General features: G+C 49.4%; 1 protein-coding gene across 1 annotated transcript in view; it reads left to right on the top strand.

Moving 5' to 3' along the window:
• Positions 1 to 23,267, top strand: part of LOC118220611 (disintegrin and metalloproteinase domain-containing protein 12) — a 90,256-nt gene that overhangs the window by 62,855 nt on the left and 4,134 nt on the right. The window contains exons 12-22 of the mRNA XM_035404581.1: positions 3,754 to 3,931; positions 6,112 to 6,201; positions 6,614 to 6,809; positions 13,457 to 13,565; positions 14,563 to 14,761; positions 15,766 to 15,843; positions 17,579 to 17,687; positions 18,122 to 18,257; positions 18,428 to 18,536; positions 19,801 to 20,019; positions 22,504 to 22,667. Coding sequence (XP_035260472.1) covers positions 3,754 to 3,931; positions 6,112 to 6,201; positions 6,614 to 6,809; positions 13,457 to 13,565; positions 14,563 to 14,761; positions 15,766 to 15,843; positions 17,579 to 17,687; positions 18,122 to 18,257; positions 18,428 to 18,536; positions 19,801 to 20,019; positions 22,504 to 22,667 — 1,587 coding nt within the window. The remainder of the gene's footprint in view (positions 1 to 3,753; positions 3,932 to 6,111; positions 6,202 to 6,613; positions 6,810 to 13,456; positions 13,566 to 14,562; positions 14,762 to 15,765; positions 15,844 to 17,578; positions 17,688 to 18,121; positions 18,258 to 18,427; positions 18,537 to 19,800; positions 20,020 to 22,503; positions 22,668 to 23,267) is intronic.

The following is a 23,267-nucleotide window of genomic DNA, read 5'->3' as shown; positions in this document are numbered from 1 at the left end:
TCTCTCTCTCTCTCTCTCTCTCTTTCTCTCTCTCTCCCCCTCTCTCTCTTTCTCTCTCTCTCTCTCTCCCCTCTCTCTCTCTCTCCCCTCTCTCTCTCTCTCTCTCTCTCTCTCTCTCTCTCTCTCTCTCTCTCTCTCTCTCTCTCTCTGTCTCTCTCTCTCTCTCTCTCTCTCTCTCTCTCTCTTTCTCTCTCTGTCTCGCGGCGTCCGGGCTCTTCTCTGCCAGCGCTTCACGGTTGGGAGCTCTTGCGTGGGGCAGTGGAGCTGGGACCTCCTTATCTTTAGGCCTCCTGCAGGCCCCTCGCAGCGCTGGCAGCGGCCGCTCCGGCCTTGCGTGGGTGCGGCGTCCCCTGCAACTCTCTCAGAGCCAGACCCCGTCCCCTCCCTCCCTCCCTCCCTCCCTCCCTCTCTCCCTCCCTCCCTCCCTCCTTCCCTCCCTCTCTCCCTCTCTCCTCTCCAGCCCTCTTCTGAGGTGGGGCCAGCCAGAGAGCTCTAGCATGGATGGGGGGGGGGGGGGGGCTTGGGGATGGGGGAGGGGGACAGGGACATTACATTACTGTACATGTGCGCATGTAATTTGTCTGCATGTGTAGAAGTGAGGTCTGGAGAATGAGAGAGGAGGCAGCGAGGGAGAGGCTGTAGTGGTGGTGACGCAGAGGAGTGGCGGTGCAGGCGTGCCTCCCGTCTCCCGCCTACCATCCCGACACGTCACCGGAGCTCCAGGAGCCGCTAATTCCCCTTGGTTCCTGCCGCCCTCTAAATTATTGCTCGTTATTTCATTTGCGAAATGAACAAATTATCTACGCTCCGCGTCGTGCGAGTAACAAACCGAGTTGTCTGCGGGGGCCCCCGCTGTGACGTGATTCGCTCGGACGTGAAGGGAGCTCGCGAGAGGAAACGCGGAGAATCGGAAGGCGTTCGGGTAGCCTGGTGAAAGCTGGCGACTTTGGACTTTAAGGAAGTGGTTTCCCAGTTTACTGCAACGGCGGCCTATCCGGGCGTCCACCACAGCGTGCTCGCAGAGGGAGAAATAAGAGGTCTTTGGTGTGACCTGTCACCACCCTCTCCCGTTTTGAGTTACAGAGCGACCCAACCTTTCAGAGCAACGCAGTCCATATGGTCCTGTAAGGTCCCTTTACACCTCATGAAACTTTTCGCAAAATAATATTGATGTTGCAGTAATGATAATATAGTCTCTGCTGGGGTTCAGCGGCACTGGGTTGATTTAAACGGCGCACGTACGAAGAAATCAAAGACAATGAGGTAATTCGTCAAAACACGATAAAGCTGGTTTTGCACAGTTATCGAGGTATCGGATTTGAAATATAAACAGCGAGGCGTTTGTGTGGAGGAGACGAGTGAATGTTTGAGTGCATGAGAGTGCTTGTGTGTGGCTGTGTGTGTGTGTGTGTGTATGCCACAGATAGCGAGAGAGAGAGAGAGAGTGCTGGTAATTCTAGTGGAATAATTCAAGACATCTTTGGTATTGGCGTAACAGAGTAAAAGTAAAGACAGAAACCAGCTGTTGAAAAAGTGAAAAGAGTCATTCATTGTGACAGCTGATGTTAGCACATTACCTGGGACATTGTGGCCATTCCTTTGCGCATTCAGCCCCTGATCAGTGGTAATACCCTCTCCTCTATTTCCCAGTTTCTTTCGCTCTTCTGTTTACAGTTGAACTCTGCGGTAGAAATGGTTCAATTGTATTATGACCTGAACTTAAGTGTTGTAAATTGAGGAACATTGTGCAAGTCTGACGGTAAGAACGCCAGCATTAGTTGTGGCTACGGAGTCTGGTGACCCCTGAGTGTACCGCATGACAACAAGAAGAGCTAAAGGGTAGCAGGGATAGACAGAGAAGCCCCTCCCCCTCACGTCCCACTATGAAGCACTATGGAGGCACTCTGAATGAATGAATCGGGCTCCACACCTCCCAGATGGACTCCCATGAGTCCCTGATCAATCACAACCAGAAGCAAACTCCCAGCAGTCACTGGAACATCTCCAGCTCAATCACAACTAGAGACAAACTCCCAGTAGTCGCTGGGACACCTCCAGCTCAATCACAACTAGAGACAAACTCCCAGTAGTCGCTGGGACACCTCCAGCTCAATCACAACTGGAGACAAATTCCCAGCAGTCACTGGGACATTTCCAGCTCAATCAGAACTAGAGACAAATTCCCAGCAGTCACTGGGACATCTCCAGCTCAATCACAACTAGTGACGAACTCCCAGCAGCCCCTGGGATGTCACCCGCTCAATCACGACAAGGCACATTCCCAGCAGCCCTTGTTAATTTAGAACTCGACACAAACTTCCAGTAACCCCTGGTCAATCATGAGCAGTTCCAGCAGTTCCATCCCTGCTCTCACACAAGGGACACGTGGTCCCTGACCCGTGAATTCCAATCAATATCCTTACCTCTAGCGCCGCAGATTCGCCGCAACTTTTGTTGAGACAAGAAAATATGCATTGCTTTTATGCGTGCAGACTAAACAGAGCTTCTCGGTTGTTTGCTCGCTGGCCTGTTTGTTGGTTTGTTTGTTTGTTTCGCTAAATTGAAAGCCCTTCAGAGGCACGTTTGATGTCGACAGACCATTAAAATTCATGCGGGGCTTCATGAATGAAATGACGGGGGGAAAGCTTTGTAGGACAGAATCCTTCCCCCAATTTACAGCTTCTCAGCCACTGTCCATTCAAGGTGTCCATGGTTACATGATTTACCACTGTGTGGGGGGATTTGCAGGGCCACCAAAGTCACCACAGCCATCTCACCGTAATGGCTTTATTGAGATGTGATGCGTCCCTGAGGGAGGGGGTGGGGAGGGGGTACTTGGAAAATGGAATTATCTAGTCTCGTCCAAGGAGCTGTCATGTCAGCTCTCAGGAAGCCGTGTCGAAACGTCCACTGGAATGCGCGCAAAGCCCACCCCCCACGGTGAAGAGGTCAGTTCGCTCTGAGCTATGAGGACGGGGTCCTTATGCTAAACCCTGAAAATGCTCAAATCCTTCACAGTCTGTGGAACACACAAACACACACTCACACATTCACAATTGCTCACACATACATGCATCAACACACAAACAAACACACACAGATACACACACACACGCACACTTGCTCATGCATACATAGACACACACAACTGCACACAGACACACACACACATGCACACTTGCTCACACATACATACATAAAGACACGCACACACACAAATGTACACTTGCTCACACATACATACATAAAGACACACACACACACACACACATACACACAAACTTTCATTCAGCACGTGCCGTCATCCGAGCCAAGTTGAGTGTTCAGTGAAAGCAGCTTGATGTCTGTAACAAAGCTCTGGCAGATTGAGTTCAGGGCAGATTCGCTTCCCCCGTGGAGAAGTGCACCCTCGTTGTCCTTTCCAGAGAGAACATACTATCTCCTATCACCATTCCTTTTCATTTACGGCCTTCGTAACTCTGAGAGAGAGAGGGAGAGGAGAGGTTGTCAGCGCGACCGACCTTTATCGGCTTCAGCACAATAAATTCCTCCTAGCCGTCTTCCTTCCGACAACTGAATTTACCTTGTGCGTGCGAAAGGAGGTCGCCCACTGATGGGGTTGTTCCGCTCACAGGTCTTCATTGTGCCTTTGTTTTACAGAGCCGCGTGGTTGCGATGAGCAGATTACCTCAGGGATAGTCAGTAGCTCCTGCTCACGGTTGCCCTGCTCGCTCTCTGTCCCCTCTTTTACAGGTACCCCTTCCCTACGGTGTTCAGCAGCTGCAGTAAGAAGGACCTGGCCGCCAGTCTGGAGAAGGGCGTGGGCATGTGCCTGTTCAACATGCCCGAGGTCAAGGTGCTGTACGGGGGGCAGAAGTGCGGGAACGGGTACGTGGAGGAGGGCGAGGAGTGCGACTGCGGCGAGCTGGAGGTAAGGACCGCCCCCGGCCGGCACCTCACTTCCGCACGCGCTCAGTACGGCGCAAGCCATTTTAAACACTCATCAACAGCGATGGACAGCTTGTAACACAATGCACAAGCAAGGCGTACAATGGCAGTCTGATACTTCCGTGCAGAGACTCGGTAGAACTTTAATCTAATGCTTTCTGCTTAATGCTGAAGCGAGCAAGTTCAAATATTTTGTTATGGGAATATAATGAGCTACATTTTTCCTTCGTCGGTTTACATCTGTGCTCATTTATCTTTTCCGTGATTGTGGAAACTCTAGTTGCTGTTTGTATTTGTTCTGTAATTTAAAACACGGCGGTATCGCCATCACAATCATCCAGTACGGCCTGTCAAATATCTGTTATTGCTAACAGCCCCAGACCTTCTACAATGTGCGTCCATAATTTTTTTGTCTTTTTCAAGGAGGAGAGAAAAATGGGTTCATTTAAGTCCCTCTTACAGCTCCTCTAAATCTTTGATGAATTCTCTGTCCTTATGATGTTGATGGTCATGGGTCATTAGCGCTCAGCTCAGTTTTACTGGCCAATTTTGTGACGAGCGAAACACAAAAAAAAACAGAAAGAGGGTGAGGTTTGCTTTGGTGGTGCCTTAAAGTAAAACGAACAGCAGATTTGCAGTTCACCAGAGGACCCCGAAAAACAACGTCCCATCTGGGAAGCAGGTACCGGCAGCTGCAGACGCAATCCTGGAAAGCCCGATGTCTCCGATGACATCTGTTTGGCTTTTTCGTTTCGCGACCAAAGCGAACAACCCAAGTTATTACCGAGATTACAGCCCGCTTATGTCATCGCGCATTACCCATTCTGCGCATTGCAGTTTAAAATGGCGGCGTCGGCACTTAATTGCGCTCCGGTCCATAGACCAGATATTGAACACGTTCTCCCAGAAATGACTACACACGTTCCCCTCCCGGACGAAGGTTTGATTTGCCGCGCATGCTCGTTAAATGAAAGCCGCGGTCTTCGGTTAATGGTTACGCGTCGTTTTGCATTTCAAGACGGAGCCGACAGCCGGCTGATTGGGCTGACAGAAATAGAAATGGAGATGAAAAGAGACCGAGCCATTCTTATTCCCGCGGCGATGCACACCCGCTGCGACTTGACCTAACAAATGATTGCGAGCTAAGCCCTAAGGAACATAAGAGCTGTTGGCTCTGGGTACCCGTAGAGAATGCGGTACCACACGGTAAAATGTCCAGTGTTAATTCAATTCAACCCAACGGGGGCCAAGTGTTATCTGTTAGAGTTCAATTAGCATTGTTAGAGTTCAATTAGCACTGGACGTTTTACTGTGCACTGTGCCTGAGTGACATCACAAAAGGGGCGTAATGTGACCGAGTGATGTCACAGAGGGGGTCTGTGGAGTGAGAACGGCCCCTTAGCTTGGTCAGGCATGAAAAGGCCACCCTCTTCAAGAACAATGCATTTTATGTTTGAGAGACAGTTCAATAAACTGTACCAAGAGCTTCACCTCGTCAAGCCACGACACCTCATTAGGATAGAGGGGTTCTTGTTCTCCTCTTCAGCGTCACTCCCCTGCTTCCCGCTGCATGGGAAAGGGGCCATAAAGCATTTCAGCTGTTAAATGGATGAGCTTCAGGACTTTCTCTCCTTCCACTACAAAGGAACTGAATGGCCAGTGTACAGCTCTGCGTATGTAGGCCTTTCTGCCTGTTAGGCCGCCCATGATGTCACAGGACCCTTTTGTAGAAAAACTTGGTCTTGACCTGTTCGCCCCTCCCCCATCCTCCATCTAGTACCCAGAATTCTGTGTGAGGATTAACTCATGGCCTGGAGATCACTGATTAGTACAGTACAGGGGCCTAATGCTTAATGTGAAGCATATGGTCTGTGTCTCTAACTGAGGATACATTACATTGAGAGGGAGTGGGTATATGCTGCACGTTGGCTCGTGTTTCCTGAGCTGTGTGGGGAGGTGGGGGGGGGGGCACACAGTCGGGGCGAGTCATTGGGTGGGGGGAGTAGGGTGGGGAGGAGGTTGGAGTTCTGCCTTCAGGAAGTGCTCTTCCTGACCTGGGGGTGCCGGAGGGGAAATTCGGCGCAACCCGAGCCAAGGCGGTGATGGCCGTGACGCCATGCGTCGTGCGCATTAGCTGATCTCCGTGCGCCGCTGCTCCCGCAGGAATGCATGAACCCCTGCTGCAACGCGACCACCTGCACGCTGAAGGGGGACGCTGTGTGCGCGCACGGCCAGTGCTGCGAGGACTGCAAGGTAACGTGACCCGCCCCCCCCCCCCCCCCACACCCCAACCCCCTCCCGTAGCACATACTCCACCCTACATCCCCCCTTACATCTCTGTTCTCCACTCCCGGCTAGACATTACTCTGCTCCCTCCGAGCCCCTAACAGAGATATAGAGCTGCATGAACAGACCGCCTGCCTGTTAAAAGCCCGAGCCGGAGCAGAGCTCTTCCCCGAGGCTCGCGGAGCCATAAATCACATTTTTATTTCATCGCGGCGAGCGGACCGGAGCCTTCCGTGCCTGAGTCCACGCGCGTTATCAAGCGCTCTGGGGGAGGTACGCCAGGAGCTCGGCCAGGTCCTCCTCCACCTGGGGCCGCTCCGCGCGGCCTGGCGCTCACGCCCCCCACCCCTCACGCCACCACCCTCTCGCCCACGCACAGCTGAAGCCCGCGGGCACGCCCTGCCGGGAGTCCAGCAACTCCTGCGACCTGCCCGAGTTCTGCACCGGCGCCAACGCCCATTGCCCCGCCAACGTCTACCTGCACGACGGGCACGCCTGCCACAACGTGGACGGGTACTGCTACAACGGCATCTGCCAGACCCACGAGCAGCAGTGCATCACGCTGTGGGGGCAGGGTGAGTCCAGCGCCGCCTTCTCCGTAAGCCAAATCATCACAGGTCCCATAGGCTTCACTCGGTCTGTACTTAATTGACCAATCAATGTGGTTGATTACACAGTAAACTTACCGCACCTGGTTTCTCGTGTTTTCATTGGCTGCTGATTAACAAGCAACCTCTGTGGCTGGCCAGGACAGGGGTTGACGACCCCTGGTCTGAGCTCTGGAATAGTTGTAGTAGAACTCCAGAGTTGCGTCATATCAGACAGAATCTGGCACAGCATGAAGTGCAGTGTCGCCACATGTTTTTGTTCCTTTCTTAATTGCTTCCGTCTGTCTTTCATGTCAGCTCTGACTGCATAAGCAGGTGTTCTCTGAGGAGTTGCTGAACTTGCACTTTTCTGGGATGGTAGATTATTCTTAGAGTGAGGTCTCTGTCTCTCTCTCTCTCTCTCTCTCTCTCTCTCTCTCTCTCTCTGCCTCTTTCACTCACTCCCTCTCTCTCTGCCTCTTTCTCTCTCTCTCTCTCTCTCTCTCTCTGCCTCTTTCACTCACTCCCTCTCTCTCTGCCTCTTTCTCTCTCTCTCTTTCTCTCTCTCTCTCTCTCTCTCTCTCTCTCTCTCTCTCTCTCTCTCTCTGGTGCATGCTGGGAGTTTTCGTGAGTGAGAGCGTGTGTTTGGCGGGAGTGAGTGTTGCTTGTTTAAAAGCTTTTTACGGCTTTTCTCTTTATTCCAATTTGCGTGTTTTTCACTGTATGATATAGCTAGTTTTTCTGTAGTTAGTGCTGTTAGTTTTGTGTTGGTAGGTGTCGGGTTTTGGTGCGGATGGCGTCCCAAGAGACGCCGTCCGTCTCCCTCCGACATGGAGTACGAATTTTGGCCGATCCAGGTGTCACGGTGGAGGAGGTTCTTCTCGCGGTGGGTGATCTAGTTGGGCATGACAACTTGTCATACGCCTCCAGAATGAATAAAGCGGTGGTTTTATTTTTAAAAGAGGTACGGTTTGTTTCACAATTAATCGAAAACGGTATTTTTATTAATGATTTGTTTGTGCCTGTTTCCCCGCTGGCTATGCCGTCAACTAGGATAACGATATCGGGTGTCCCCCCGTTTATCCCCAATGAGGCGCTGGAGCGAGAGCTTCAGCGTTTTGGAAAAATGGCGAGTGGTTTTAAAAGTATTGGCTTAGGGTGTAAGAACGAGAAACTTAAACATGTCCAGTCTTTAAGGAGACAGGTGTTTATGTTTCTGGTTTCCCCTACACAGTCCCTAGACGTGTCTTTTAGAGTAAAGCACGAAAACGGGTTTTACATGGTTTATGCGAGCTCTGGTAGCATGAAGTGTTTTGAGTGTGGGGATGTAGGTCACAAACGCTCCGCCTGTCCTCACAGACATCGAGCGTCAGAAAACGCGGAGGCCGGTGGTGCTCAGCCGCCGGAGGCTGATGCAGGAGAAGGTACGAGTGGACAGGGAGAAAAGGAAACGCAGCTACCCAAAACATCGCCTTATGATGCAAATGCATTTGAAAAACCAGAGGAGCGGGTTCAGAAGGATCAGGCTAATTTAGATGCGACTGTAACGATTGTAGACTGCCCAGCCCCGAGTGGTGTAGGATGCGGGGCTATAGTTACGGATTTGCCGGGAGTGGAGGTAGCTGAGCCGCGTCAGGCAGAGCAGGCACAAGGGGCGATGACTGGGTCCGGCTTAGGTAAGCAGGCTAGCGGCGAGGGAGCGGTGGCTGAGCCGCCTGTCACTGAGAACCAGGAAAACGATGAAATGGAGTATGACTCCGATTCAGATGGCGTGTCAATAACAGACTCACAGCAAAGTGGCGATGCATATACGCTTGAGGAAATCAATATATTCCTTGATGATACCTTTGGAAAATCGGTCAGAGTCGAAGACTACTTTCCTGATAGAGAGAAATTTATTAAGACCGTCTCAGCTTTGCAAAAACTGGTTGGTTTAGATGTTTTAGATGAAAAAAAGCGCTATAGATTAAGGAAACATGTCACTGTTTTGAGGAAGGGATTTGAGCCAAAGAAAGGAAAAACTGTGAAAAAGCGGAAAATAACTAAATAAATGAATGAATTATGATGATGTTTCACAGGGTGTTGTTTCTCTTCCATCTGTTTTTTCTATCTGCTTCTCTGTTTCCAATCTTTATTTTTTCCATGCATAGATTAAGGGTTGGGTCTCTAAACATCAATGGAGGTAGGGATAGACAAAAGAGGGCTTTAGTTTCTGATTTGTGTCAACAGAAAGGATTAGATGTAATTTTCCTACAAGAAACACACAGTGACATAACAAATGAAGTAGAATGGGGTTTATGGTGGAGGGGTCAGCACTTCCTTAGCCATGGGACTAATTTTAGCGCAGGGATAGCCATCCTTTTTTCACCTGGGGTGAGTTTAAAAGTTATATCCACCACTGAGATAGTGAAGGGCAGGGTGCAGATGGTCAGGGCTGAGATCTGCGAAATTATTTTTTGTTTTATTAATGTCTATGCTCCGAACCAAGGTTCAGAGCGGCTGAAAGTTTTTAAGAAATTGAGGGAATCACTACAGCAGTGTGGTCAAGGGGAATGTATGGTGATGGGAGGGGATTGGAATTGCACAGTAAATTTCACTTTGGATAGGACAAGTGAGGAACCTCATTTATCATCATCCACTTGTTTATCTCAGCTCATTACTCAATCAGATTTAGTGGATGCATGGAGGGTCAAACATCCACAAGTCAGACAGTATACGTGGGTAAAGATATTAAATAGCAGGGTAAGTGCAGCCAGATTAGATAGGGTTTACACATCACAGGTGTTTAGCGCTAGGTTACTAAATAGTTTCATTCACCCCGTTGGTTTCACTGATCATCACCTTGTCACAGTGGATTTTCACCTCTCACCTAACAAAAAGGTCAGCTCATATTGGCATTTCAATGTAAAATTACTACAGGATAAATTTTTTTGTGAAAAGTTTGGTTTGTTTTGGGAGGTCTGGAGGAACAGGAAAGGGGAGTTTGTCTCCTTGAGCCAATGGTGGGAGGTGGGAAAGACGCACATCCGTCTCTTCTGTCAGCAGTACACTGCTCATTCTACCAGCAGGGTCAAGTCAGCCATGCAGACTCTGGAGCAAGAGATTAGGGATATTGAGTGCGGCCTTATAACACACAATAACCCTGATGGTGACACATTACAGAGGAAAAGACAGGAACTCAGCATGTTTTTACACGAGAGGGTGAAAGGGGCTATGGTTAGGGCACGTTTTATTGGTATCAAGGACATGGATGCACCTAGCTCCTTTTTCTTCAATTTAGAGAAATCTGTATCCCAAACAAAGCAGATGGCATGTCTTCGGCTCCCAGATGGAAGGGTGACCACCAACCCAGCTGAGATGAGGAGGCATGCAGTGGCTTTCTATACTGCCCTCTACGGGGCGGAGGACTCTGATGCAGCATGTGCTGCTGAGCTTCTTCAGGGGCTGCCTCAGCTGGGGATGGCGGAGCGCACCGCTTTGGACACTGACATCAGCCTGGATGAGCTTACTACTGCAGTAGGGCAGTTGACATCCGGTCGCGCTCCAGGCATAGATGGGCTACCTGCAGACTTCTATAAACATTTCTGGAGCTCCTTAGGGACTGACTTACTGGAAGTGCTACAGGAGTGCGCGAAGAGTGGCTCATTACCGACTTCCTGTCGGCGTGCAGCTCTCTCTCTTCTTCCAAAAAAAGGAGACCTGGCCTTACTTAAAAACTGGAGACCTGTGGCCCTCTTATGCACAGATTATAAGCTGCTTTCCAAGGTCCTGGCTAATAGACTGAAAGACTATCTGGAAATACTGGTTCATAAAGACCAGTCATATTGTATCCCAGATAGGTCTATCATGGACAATCTTTTTTTTAATGAGAGATTTGTTTGATGTGTGCAAAATGTACAACCTTGATGTCGGTGTTTTATCCCTTGACCAGGAAAAGGCTTTTGATCGTGTCGACCATGTTTTTCTTTTTTCTACTTTGAGGGCTTTTGGTTTTGGGGAGGGCTTTATGGCATGGTTAGGGTTGTTATACAATGGGGCATCATGCATGGTTAAGGTGGGAGGTGGGCTGAGTCGTCCAATTCCTGTTGAGAGAGGGATCAGACAGGGCTGCCCCATCTCTGGACAGTTATACTCTCTCACAATTGAACCACTTTTAAACAGGCTCAGAAATAGGCTCACAGGGCTCTCCCTACCGGGGCTACCACAGAGCCCACCATTAGTGGTGTCGGCATATGCCGATGATGTTAACATTTTTATAAAGGAGCAGAGGGATGTGGATGTTTTAGTTGAAAGTTTAGGTTTTTATGAAAAGGCTTCCTCTGCAAGGGTAAACTGGGAGAAGAGTGAGGCCCTACAGGTAGGACAGTGGCGGGAGAGGGCAGCTCCCAGCCTGCCAGGGGGTCTCAGGTGGGGAAGGGCAGGAATGAAGGTTTTGGGAATATTTTTAGGGACGGAGGAGTTTCAGTTGCAGAACTGGGAGGGTATCATGGAGAAGGTGTGTGCCAGACTGTCTAGGTGGAAGTGGCTGCTACCCCAGCTGTCATATAGGGGGAGAGTTCTGGTCATCAATAACCTGGTCGCCTCGACCTTATGGCACAGACTGATTGTCTTATCTCCACCAAGGGGCCTAGTTGAGGCGGTGCAGAGGACTATTGTGGACTTCTTCTGGTCCGGCCAGCACTGGATAAGGGCGTCTGCACTGTACCTTCCTGTTGAGGAGGGGGGGCAGGGCCTTATTGACATCCCCAACAGGATAAGGGCTTTCAGGCTGCAGGCAGCACAGAGGCTGCTTTACAACTTCGGTCTGAGCTGGCAGGATACAGCTCGACTGTTACTGCGGAGGGCTGGTCGATTCGGCTATGACAAGCAGCTGTTCCTGCTCCAGCCTGAGTTGGTGGACCTGACTGGGTTGACGCCTTTCTACCTGTCAGTCCTACAGTCGTGGCAGGTTTTCAAGGTCCACCGGGAATCAGCAATGACACCAGGGATGTGGCTGTTTGAGGAGCCACTGTTCTATACTGCCCTCATAAAAACTCAGACCTTGTCCTCTGCCAGCCTGCGGTCCAGCCTGAGAGAAGCTGGCTGTGTCAAGCTGGGCCATTTGATGAAGACGTCTGTAGACCAACTTGCAGAGAAAACAAACATCAGATCCTCTAGACTGCTGGAGAGGTTGGTGGAAGAGGTCTGTGCATCCCTGCCAGGGCCCCTAAGAGCATTTGCTGAGAACCGTACTCTGTCTGACCAATGGGATGATGAGTGTGAGTATGTATTTCCCCCTTTGACTGTCTATCCTGCTGTTGGGGAGTGGCAAGAAGAGGGGGGGCGCTTGCTGTCTTTTACAACCCCAGAGTTGGGGGAGTTTGAGACTCTAAGCAAGAAAGCAGCTTATTACACCTGTGTCAAAGTGTCACACTTACACTCTTTGGCAGGGATAGAGGCGTCGAGGTGGACTGGGTTTTTTGATCCAGACTCTTCCCCGAAAGGTTGCTGGCGGTCTTTGTACAAACCTCCCATTGATAAACGGGCAGGTGACCTCCAGTGGAGGATTGTGCATGGGGCCATAGCCACAAATAGACATCTGGTGCACCTGGATCCCAGTATAGGGGAGGGTTGTCCTTTTTGTTCGGGGGCGGAATCCTTACAACACCTTTTTATTCTGTGTCACAGACTTAAGGGTTTATTTAGGCAGTTAGAGGGGTGGTTTCAGGGTTTGGGGACAAGATTTTCTTTTCAGTTATTTATTTATGGTCCACGGTATTCGGCGGCTAAAAGGTCTGTGCATGTTCTACTTAATTTTTTATCAGGAGTAGCAAAACTGTCTATATGGAAGACAAGAAAGAACTGCATCCAGGGTCAGGGGTCAGTTGACCCAGTCCTGATGATGAGTGGACTGCTGGCAGCCCGTCTCAGGCTGGAATTTGTATACTATAAACTGACGGATAACATGGATGCTTTCATGCACACTTGGGGTATTGGAGGGGTTTTGTGCACTGTTCAGGAGGATTTGCTATTACTTCATTTTTGAAGTATTTTCTGTTGTATGGAATTTTTGGTTTTTGGTTTGTAAATAAGGATGTAAATAAGGAATTTTTTTTCTCTCTCTCTCTTTCTCTTTCTTTTCTGCCTGTGTTTAGTTTTTTGATAGTCTTTCTTTTTATGTTCTTTGTCTATTGGTTTTATTTTTGAAGTATAGCAATTTTCTGTGTTGGAAAATGTCCCAATAAAAGGGGTTTTTAAAAATCAAAATCTCTCTCTCTCTCTCTCTGTCTCTCTCTCTCTGCCTCTTTCACTCACTCCTTCTCTCTCTGCCTCTTTCTCTCTCTCTCTCTCTCTCTCTCTGTCTCTCTCTTTCTCTCTCTCTCTGTCTCTCTCTCTCTGCCTCTTTCACTCACTCCCTCTCTCTCTGCCTCTTTCTCTCTCTCTCTCTCTCTCTCTCTCTCTCTGCCTCTTTCTCACTCCCTCTCTCTGTCTCTCTCTCTCTCTCTCTCTCTCTCTCTCTCTCTCTTTCTCTCACTCCCTCTCTCTGTCTCTCTCTCTCTCTCTCTCTGTCTCTCTCTTTCTCTCTCTGTCTCTCTCTCTCTTTCTCATACAATCGCACTGTCTCTCTCGGATTCTAAATTCTCACTCTTCTGCAGGAGCGAAGCCAGCCCCTGGGATCTGCTTCGAGAGGGTCAATTCTGCGGGTGACCCCTATGGGAATTGTGGAAAGGATTCCAAGGGTTCATTCGTCAAATGTGAAGCAAGGCAAGAGCAAGACATACTCAGTCAACACCCCCACACCCTTTCAGTAAATTAATAAGAAGTCTGACCGAAAAGTGTAGGAAAGGGACAGGTGTTCTTCAAACAGTTAAATGATGACCCCAAAAAACAACCTTCAGAGCACACTATAGTAGTATTTATATAGTAAATAAAATTATAGTGTGCTTTGAAGATTGTTCATGAAATCATTCATCGACTCCCAAAAAAAACAAACAAAAAACATTCCCAGGCCTTGTATCGCACGTGCTTTAAATCTTTCCATCGGCCAGCTCTTAATTGTAATTACTGTAATTACACCAAGCTTGAAGCAACTCCAGCGAAATGGCTGTTAGCGTGTGACAAAGACATCACACAGTGGCTTCTTCAACAGCGGGCTTCGGTCGCCATAATAACGCTGTTCAGTGGCCCTAATCTTTGCAAAGAATGCTAACGAACCAAGTCGTGAGAAAATCTCATCAGAACGCCGCAATTAGACACAGACAGACATAGACATGTCTCATTATTTTACTCTGTTGACAGTCCATCGGTTCTTTACAAAACCTGACAGTACAGAGCCAAGGTGTCCAAAAATGGCCGCCAGTTGCATTCTGTAGCGCGGTGACGAAAAAACCGAGTGTTGCTTTAAAGGCAGTTGGAAAAGTACAGTACGAAAGCTGAACGCAGCGAACGTGTTTGGCAGGACCTGCGGGGTATTTCTAAATCTGCCTCGCATGGGCCGTTGGCTTCATGGGTGTTTGATGCATCCAACTAAACACTTCCCACGAGCTCGATTTAAAATGTTAGGACTTCCAGAAAACTTCAGATTACTTTCGAGGTCCCATTGGATTAGCTGGAGGGAATGTTTAGGTAAACTGCTCGTTTTTTTGGAGTACGGCCTGGGGTGACCTTTGAGGGATTACGCCGTGTTTATGACAGTTTGCAGTAATAAGTGAAAAGCCGATCGCTTTAACTGACGTTGGCCGCTGTTGTGTGTGTTTTGCAGAGATGCTAAGTGTGGCAAAATTCAGTGTCAAGGAGGGGCCAACCGGCCGGTAATTGGTACGAATGCTGTCTCCATAGAAACAAACATCCCCCTGCAGGAGGGGGGGAGGATTCTGTGTCGCGGGACTCACGTTTACCTGGGGGATGATATGCCCGACCCAGGCCTGGTACTGACCGGTACAAAGTGTGCAGAGGGCATGGTGAGAATCGCATACTCATGGAGTCACATATATTTTCACATAGAGTCACACTCTCCTCATAGAATCACACAGTCATCACTGAATCACACTGTGCCCATAAAATCACACTCTCCTCATAGAATCCCTCAGTTATCACAGAATCGCACTGTAGAATTACACATGCCTCATAGAAACACACATAGACATAGACTCCATAGAATCGTGAACTCCTAGTAGAATCAAATGAACTCTCACAGAATCGCAGTCTTCATTTAATCACTCAGGGCTCATAAAAATACTCAATCCTCATATAAAACAGTCTTCATAGAATCACGCATTCCTTGGGGAATAAAACATAGACTTGCTGAATCACTCACTTTCACAGAATTGTACAGTCCTCATAAAATGACAAAGCTCGTATTGCATAATTAGGAGTTAACAAGCAAGGAGGGAATGTTGCATTTGGGACAGCTTGTTTATAGAATTCTCATTGTATTGCCCAAACAGTGTGCCTCAGCTGTGGTGAGACAGATCAGTGCAGTGACATCAGTGTGCAGTTAATGACATGCTTTTATCCAGCTGGTCCATGTGTTTGATCCCAGTACAAGTCTTCTGCAGCTCTGTGAACATGGTCCATTCCCCACAACCTCTGTCCCATTCTGTCTGTTCTCAGTAATCCCACAGATTCTATTAGAATCACCAGATTCTCAGTTGTGTGTTCTTAACACTGAATATTCTGTCTATTGAAGCTGAACCTTTTCCAAAGCACTGTGATCATAGTGCAATGACAATGGATATTCTGTAATGTAAAATAGCACTAGAAACTTCCTGTTACCAACCAGAACCTCCTGAATTTAGGACGTTAACACGACAGCAGGAACGCAAGGGTTGACAATCTGGTTATTGTACAGCATCTATGGTAGTCCCAGAAGCAGGATTAGTTCTGGTGATGGATCTTTCATTGTAAAGTTGCCTTGGCAATGACAAATGCAGAATCTTTGATTTGTCCAACTGTCTGCCCCTAGATGTGCCTGAATCGCCGATGCCAGAATGTCAGCATGTTTGGTGTGCATGAGTGCTCCAGGCGGTGCAACGGGCATGGGGTGAGTCCTTTTTCCCTGTCCTCAAATAACTGGGCTCAGCTGGGGGAAGACGGGGGAGGGGGTTACTGGCCACAGGGCCAGAGGAGTGGTCACTGCCCCTTTGTTTACAGTGTTTAGTGTTAAAATGCTTCTTTTCAAGCTCTTATATTGGCTCCTTCCTCTCTCATTTGGCAGTGTCCCTGGGTATGTCCTCTGTTGCCATACTGTCGCCCCTAATTTGAATGCACCATTTACTTTCACCCCATGATTCCCCTAGTTCCCTCCATGTAACAGTTTCAAGCCATTTTCAAAAGCAATAAAAATGTATGACCACTTTCATGGCTTCATCCTGTCCATAACAATAGTTGCTGTTCCTTTGTTCTCACAAATACAAATAGAAAACAGAGACGAGTGTGTTTGATGAAGCTATTATTTGTTTTTTTACTGCCATTTTTATTTTAGATGCGTTTCTCCCACGCTTACCACTCAAAGGCAAAGACATTGTTACAGAGTTCACATAAACAGCCCACTTAAAATACCGTACCCTCTTTCTCTCTATGGCCAGAGGAGATCCCCCTCACTGTTGTCATACCGTCTATGGTACGGTGCAGGACGCACTCGTCCCTTGTTCTGGGGTTTGCTCCGGCATCATCAGCACGTTTGAATCGCAGCAACAGTTACGACGCTTCGCAATCAATCCTTGTTGCTCCACAGGGTTCGATCAATGAGGGCATAATGGTATCATTTGCGTCCCCCACGCGCAGCGCCATCAATCATCTTCCGGCGCGGACGGGGGCCGACCGTGACCGCGATCGCGCCGCGCCGGAATCCGAAAAAATAGCGAGCCCGTTTTGCCAAAACACACACCGGCACGGAGCGTCCCCCCCCCCCGCTTCGAGACGGAGCAAGAGCAGCGGGGGCACGTTTGATGTTTCATGCATCTCGCTCCTTTAGCGCTACAAATAAGAAAGCGTGCACCTTTGAAGACGGACGCCTCCCGATGGCGAGTTCGCGGGGAGCGCCGGGCGTGTAAGGGAGAAGCGGCGATAGCCTTTGGCTGGATAGGTGGCGTCCCGCCGGGGGAATATTTTGTTAGTGAGGGGATAGCGACGGGCGCCAGATGAGGTCAGCCCAGCGACTCTCCCCGAGGCGGTGTTAAGCGGGCCGGGTCCCGGTTCCGACTAAATCCCGGCCCCGGGGGTCGGATCAGACGCTTTTCAGACGAGAGAAAACAGGGCCCGGGCCGGAGAGGCGTGGGCGATCGCTCTGAGCCACGCGGTTTCAACTGTTTGGCAGCCAGAGGGAGAAAGAGAGAGGGAGAGGGAGAGGAGGAGGAGAGGGAGAGCTGGCACTTCTTGCTCCTCCAGATTAAGTCAAGATGTTTCCTTGCCGGAGAATCCCACAGCTGGGCTCCATTACCTCTGGGAGAATCCCTGCTGGATTCCACCCCTGTACAGCACCGGGACGGGCAGGGGTTGCGTCTAATTAAAGAAAAAAAAAAAAACCTAAAACAAAAGGAAAAAAGTGCCTGAATGCACAAAGGTCTGTGAAATCCGTCAAGCTCGTTTGCGGAGCTGGACTGCGCGGTTAGTGGAGTGGACAGAAACGCGTTTCCGTGGGAACTTGTGCTCCTGTCACGCTTGTATCTCAGACACAGCCCTGAAGCCAGCGAATGGAGCTCAAAGTGTTTTATCCGCTGGCACAGGCGAGGAGCGCTACGGTAAGAGCTGGAAATGACCCTCCCGGTTTTTGACAGGTGTGCAACAACAAGAAGAACTGCCACTGTGAGGCGCACTGGGGACCCCCTTTCTGCGACCAGGCCGGGTTTGGGGGCAGCATGGACAGCGGGCCCATGAGACAAGCGGGTACGTGCCGTCCCACAGAGACTTCACCCGCCCCACTCATTCAGGAGAGGAAATAAACAGAACAAACTCAGACTCAAACTCAAAGCAGAAAGCCTAATACTTGTCTCTAGGGAGATTTTATTAACATTTCAGTTTGAAAATAATATCAACTTTGCCCTTATTCATCATAAAAGGTCAGGTTAAGTTTAATATTAAAAGGTGAGGGATCAGCATCCCAAATGCTGTTGGGTAGATTCTTATTATGACTGATATCATTTTTTAATTATTGTCACAGTAATGTAATAAACTTTAAGGTATGTGTGCAGACAGGTCTGTTTATGAATGCGTTGCTGAATTAAATTGTGTGCTTGAGCATGTCTGTTCTGTGTGACTGTGTGAGGTGTGTGGAGGTATGCTCTAACACGGACGCTCGTTTGGGTGTGTGATGTCCACAGACGGCCGCAGCGTGACGGTGGGCGTCCTGGTCGTGCTGCTGGGGGTCATAGTCGCCGGCCTCATCGTCTGCCTGAAGAGGAAGGCTCTCGTTCGCCTGCTCTTCGCCAACAAGAAGACCGCCATCGAGAAATTAAGGTCCTGGAGCCGCGTTCTTGAGTTTCGGGCCACGAGCAATGTGAAACAAGCAATACGTCCACAAGCAATACGTGTGTCCGCCAACACCGGTGGGAATCTTGCGTTAGGCTAACAGGGTGGTGCAATGTAGTGAGTGTCTGGGTTAAAATGTGCGCTCGTTGCCACTGCAGGTCCGTGGGCACGAACGGGCCGTCCAGTCCGACCCAAACGCAGTCTGGGAACAGGACGTCCCCTCCCCGGCAGCCCCAAAACCAGCCCCAGAGCACCAGCATATGCAAGGTGCGTCTCGTCCTGCGACCTGTTGTGTGACCTGCGCCAGCTCCAACACACCCTTACCACAGGAGGGCGCTGTGCCATAAACTCACAGTCGGGAAATGCTTTCCCACTGACTCACTCTTATTTCTTTGCGAACCGCCTCACTTTCTTATCCAGCGAAATCAATCCACGCATTGTTAACACAGAGGGGGAAAATAACATGGCAGCTGTGGCACAGTTTGCTAAACCTGTTTATTCCCGAGGCCAGATGCCGGCTGAGCTGGATAACCAATTTCTCGGTGCGGCAAATCAGTCATCTGCCGACGGGATGCGAATTCCGCTCGAGTGAGGTCTGACTCCGGCGCAAGTCATGCAAAATGGGTCTGGGCGCATCAGAGGAGACGGAAGTGATGGAGTCGAGTGCGAGAACATGGGCGGGGAGGAAGCGTTCGAGCTTCAGTGTGTAGTATTGAGCCGCGTGTGCGGTGCACTTGGGGTCCCAAGGTGCGGATTTCTGAGTGCTGCGGGCAGTGCCAGTCACAGGAGCTGGGCCGCTCTGTGTAAGCAAGTGCAGATGAGGCCACTTGCCCTCCTGCATAGATCAGTCAGGGTCTCGATTTTTGGGTGAGGTTTGGGGAGAGGGCATGGATGTAGATCTCAGGGAGTACAGGACTGTCTCACCAAGTTTGGGAAAACATCAAATGCCCCCCTGCCCCCCCCGTATCATCATGTTGTATAGGGTGGTAATGCTAGCGTCCTGCTTTAAAAAATCATAAAGTTTCCTTGTTTGTTGTGCCTACAGAGTTGAAATGAGATCTACATACTTGGTGGGGAGAACACTGTAGAGAGTCAGTCAGTGGTTCTGTCACATCTAGAGTCCAGTGCAGTGGACAGCAGGCACACGAGGTCTCTGCTAGTGTGTGGATGTGTCTATTGCTACAGGTCTCATAGATACATACAGCACACCCCTCACGGACCCCCTCTGAATTTCAGGAAGGATTCAGGGGGAACTGTGAGTGTCAGTTGGGTGGCGGGGGGGGGGGGGGGGGGTCGGGTGAGATCGGGAGCATGGGGAATTAAGTGAGCTTTTCTGTAGTTTGACTGTCCTGGCTGTGGAGCACCTATTCAGTCCTCTTTTTTTTACCTGTCTTGAAGCAAGTTTGGCTTCTTCCTTTTATAGGGCGTGAGATGGGGGGTTTGGAGGTGGGGGGAGTGGTAAATGGGTAGCCCGACCGGGCGTCTCTCGCCCGGTTCTGACAGCACTGCGTTTTCTCTCGTCTGTTCGCAGCCGGCTCACGCGGGGGCCTCCCCCCTCCCCCCACCGCACAGCTTCCACCCCCAGGGCCTGCGCCGACTGCCCCAGTGCCCGCCCGTCCACATCAGCCACCCCATCCCCCTGCCCCCCGCCCCGCCCCCGCACCGGGGCACGCCCTCCCACGGACCCCCCCGTCCCAGAGGAGCGCCTCTGCGTAACCCGGCCCGCCACAGCTCCTTCAGGATGGACGCGGTGAGTGTACCCAAAAGAGACAGACCGCATTACCTATTCCAGCAGGGGGGGTTAGTGGGTGCTCTAGTTTCAGTTTGGGTGTTTCAACTTCAATTTACATTTTATGGGACTTTTATTGCATCTTGCATTTTGAAGCATTTAGAAGCCATTAGTTTTGGTCATTTGAGCTTTAGAATATTCAGTTATTCTGTATTCAGATTATCGCCCCGATATGGACGTACAGTGAATTCCCTCAAATTAAAGCTGACAGTCTGCACTTTAACCTTATCTTCATCGTTTCATTTCAAATCCAACGTGCTGGAGTGCAGAGCCAAAACTACAAAAAGTGTGTCACTGTCCAAATACTTACGTGCTGCACTGTATGTTGAAGGACAGCTTGGAATAAAGAGAATGAGGTTATTTTGGGGAGTTTTTGTATTCTGGAGCATAGCACAGAGTGAATACATGTATTCCAAATATAAGAGGGTTTTGCAGAAAGAGAAAAGAGAATGAGGGAGAGTGGGCAGAACGTGGGATAAAGAGAGGCTCATTCAAATGGCACCGAAGCGTTTCCTTTATGGAGGCATAATTCCATGGTTAAAAGGTGCCGTGGGAAGGTCCAGTATCAGACAGAGTTATCGCCACAGCTGAGGGAGACCTCCGCAGGCGAGGAGCCGCCGGCTGTCCCGGGCGAGACCCGGTAACCGCCCCCGCTCGCCCCGCCCCCGCGGTTATTTCGCGGCACGGTTCCGATTGTGCTCCAGTCGACCGCGGGGGTGTTCGGGAGTGAAAGGTAGAGATTGCGTCGACCGCGCGCTTTTAAAAGGCTCAGCGGGCGGACGCGGGGTCTGAAAGCCGCGCAGGTGCGAGCCGGCGCTCCCGATCGACGCCGCCTCGCGAGCGCGGCGGACGCCATGCCAGGCCGACGCGCGACGGATCGAGCGCCTGCTAAATGCGTCCTCCGATTAAAGGCTTGCGAGACAGCACGAATCACCGCGGGTGTTTGTAATTAGAGCACCGCTGATTAAGTCCTAAGGAACGCGCACAAAAGAAGTGATTTATAAGTAGCGCAGAGCACGGTTTAACACAGCGGAGGCGCGTTACCTGGTGCTTGCTGCTGGGAGCGTTTAAACCGCCATTGGTGAGGGCTTCCGTCTTTCGGAGCGGCCAAAGGAGGAACGCTGCAGATTCCGCATTTGCCACGGTTACCGAACAACTTCGTTTTCTTTAGCCCCGTCATGCTTCTATGAGACCGATCTCACGCTCTTAATTATCATTTAATGGGAGAGAGAAAGCTTCGCCCCCCGCTGTCCTCTTAAATAGACCAAACTGAATCAAAGTGATTCTGTTTTCCTCTAGATTGCTGCCAGTTTCAGAGTAGCCATTTTGGTGAGATTATCAATTCAGTAAACGCGGTTGAGTCCAGTAGGCCCTGAATAGGTGATGGCTCAGCGTAAGTGTTTGACACACCCAAATGGCCTATTACCACCAAACTGAGACATAGTTCAAAGTCAGATCCTGAGCCTCTATCGAGTGGAGTGTGCAGTAGAACAGACACCAGATTTTGTCCATCCCAGGGCAGGTTCAATCCGTTATACGTACACATAGCGGCACGTGCCAGAGAACCTGTCCTTGACAGAAGAATGACATGGCCCTCATAAAGAAAAAGAATTCTCCATTCCAGTCAAGTAAATATGATTTCTGATATGGCCATTGTTAATGGAGCAAACAGACTCAGCAGTGATCTCACATAATCGTGTGGAATAATGCATGTTGCCTAATAAAGGCAGTCTAGGGGTCTTGTCAATTTCACAGAAAACAAAACTCTCAGAAAATAAATAAAGAAAAACCACTCTGAAGAACGAGAAAAGATCAAGACTTGTGAATGTCGCGCTCTGTTTGCGGGTTTCTGAAGTTGCGGCTGTTTTCCACAATTAATGGTGGAAGTGGCTTTCCTCCCGTCTGCAGAACCAAATGCTGAACAGATGCGAAGTAGGTAGCAGACGTGTATCATTACCTCATCCTCCCCACGTAGATTAGTAACACATGACAGCCCTTCATCACATGTCTTCCAGGGCAAGTCTCCATGGTGACAGCTGAAAAAAGATGATACAAACCACATAGGCTGGCAGGATGTGAGCGCCCCCTTGTGGCACTTTTATATCAGCATAATTCTCAACACGTTGGTCCTTTGCAAAGTATTTGTGTGCACATCAAGAATTTCTAAGCCTGAATATAGGATATAGTTTTTTTTTTTTTTATTCACTCAAAAATGATAAACGTTAAAATATGAAATACAAACCCTTATCTTATTTTTTTTAATTAAATTTATCTATCAATCTTATTTGTCCTTCATCTGTCATTGTACTCATCTTTCAGCCAGTGGTTAGCAGTGAAATGAAAAGCAGCACCATCTAAGCATGCACTGGTCATTCGCATTCCAGCTGAATCTGAGCATACAACTTTGTGCTTTGCCTCAGTGGGTGTGTCTTCTGTCAATCACAGGAACTGGAAAAGCCCAGCCCCCCAAAGAAGCCCCTGCCCGCAGACCCCCTTGCCAGGACCTCTCGTTTGGGACGCAGTTCCTCTGCCGTGGGGTCCCCCAAACCGGTTCCAGTCCCTCTCCCAGGGATCCCCAGACCGGCTCCTCCCATTCCACACTCAGCCAGGTCAGTACAGACTCAGTCCAGCCTGACCTTTTAACCTGGAATGTTCCAACACCAAGGCTTTGGCCTGTGTTCAAACAACATTTTTTCTTGACGTTGTTACTTACAAGTAAATGCAAGCCTTACACTTTTTCTTCACAAACTCAGTTTTGCAATTTAGTTTTAGTGATTGCTGAATCTGCTAAACTATGTGAAGAAAGAAAAATTATTGCTTGTAAGTTTTAGTCAAATTTACATACAAATGCTTCTTGAATGCCAACCTTTTTTCTTTTTAACAATACAGGACTGCAAAGCTGCTTGTTAAGCAATCAACACATTGTGCACCGGTAATCATCTCAATTAATCATTCCACAGGGGTCTCTAATCTTGTACGAGAGGGACCTGTGTAGGTGCAGGCTTTTGTTCTAGCCCAGCATAATTAACTAATTATGGTCTTCATAATAGACCTTTATTAGTTGAATCAGGTGTTTCAGTCTTGGGCTGGAAGAAAAAACTGCGTTCAAACACTGGCCTTTTTTAGATAGCTCTGAGCACGCCTGGTATAGAGACTTGTGCCCTTGCTTCAACAAGCTTTTCAATTGGTCCTTAATTGTATGATTTGTT

This window comes from Anguilla anguilla, chromosome 2 (assembly GCF_013347855.1).
Source record: "Anguilla anguilla isolate fAngAng1 chromosome 2, fAngAng1.pri, whole genome shotgun sequence".
Lineage (NCBI taxonomy): Eukaryota > Metazoa > Chordata > Actinopteri > Anguilliformes > Anguillidae > Anguilla > Anguilla anguilla.
The sequence above is the reverse complement of the archived record's forward strand: the minus strand, read 5'-3'. Positions and strand labels throughout refer to the sequence as shown.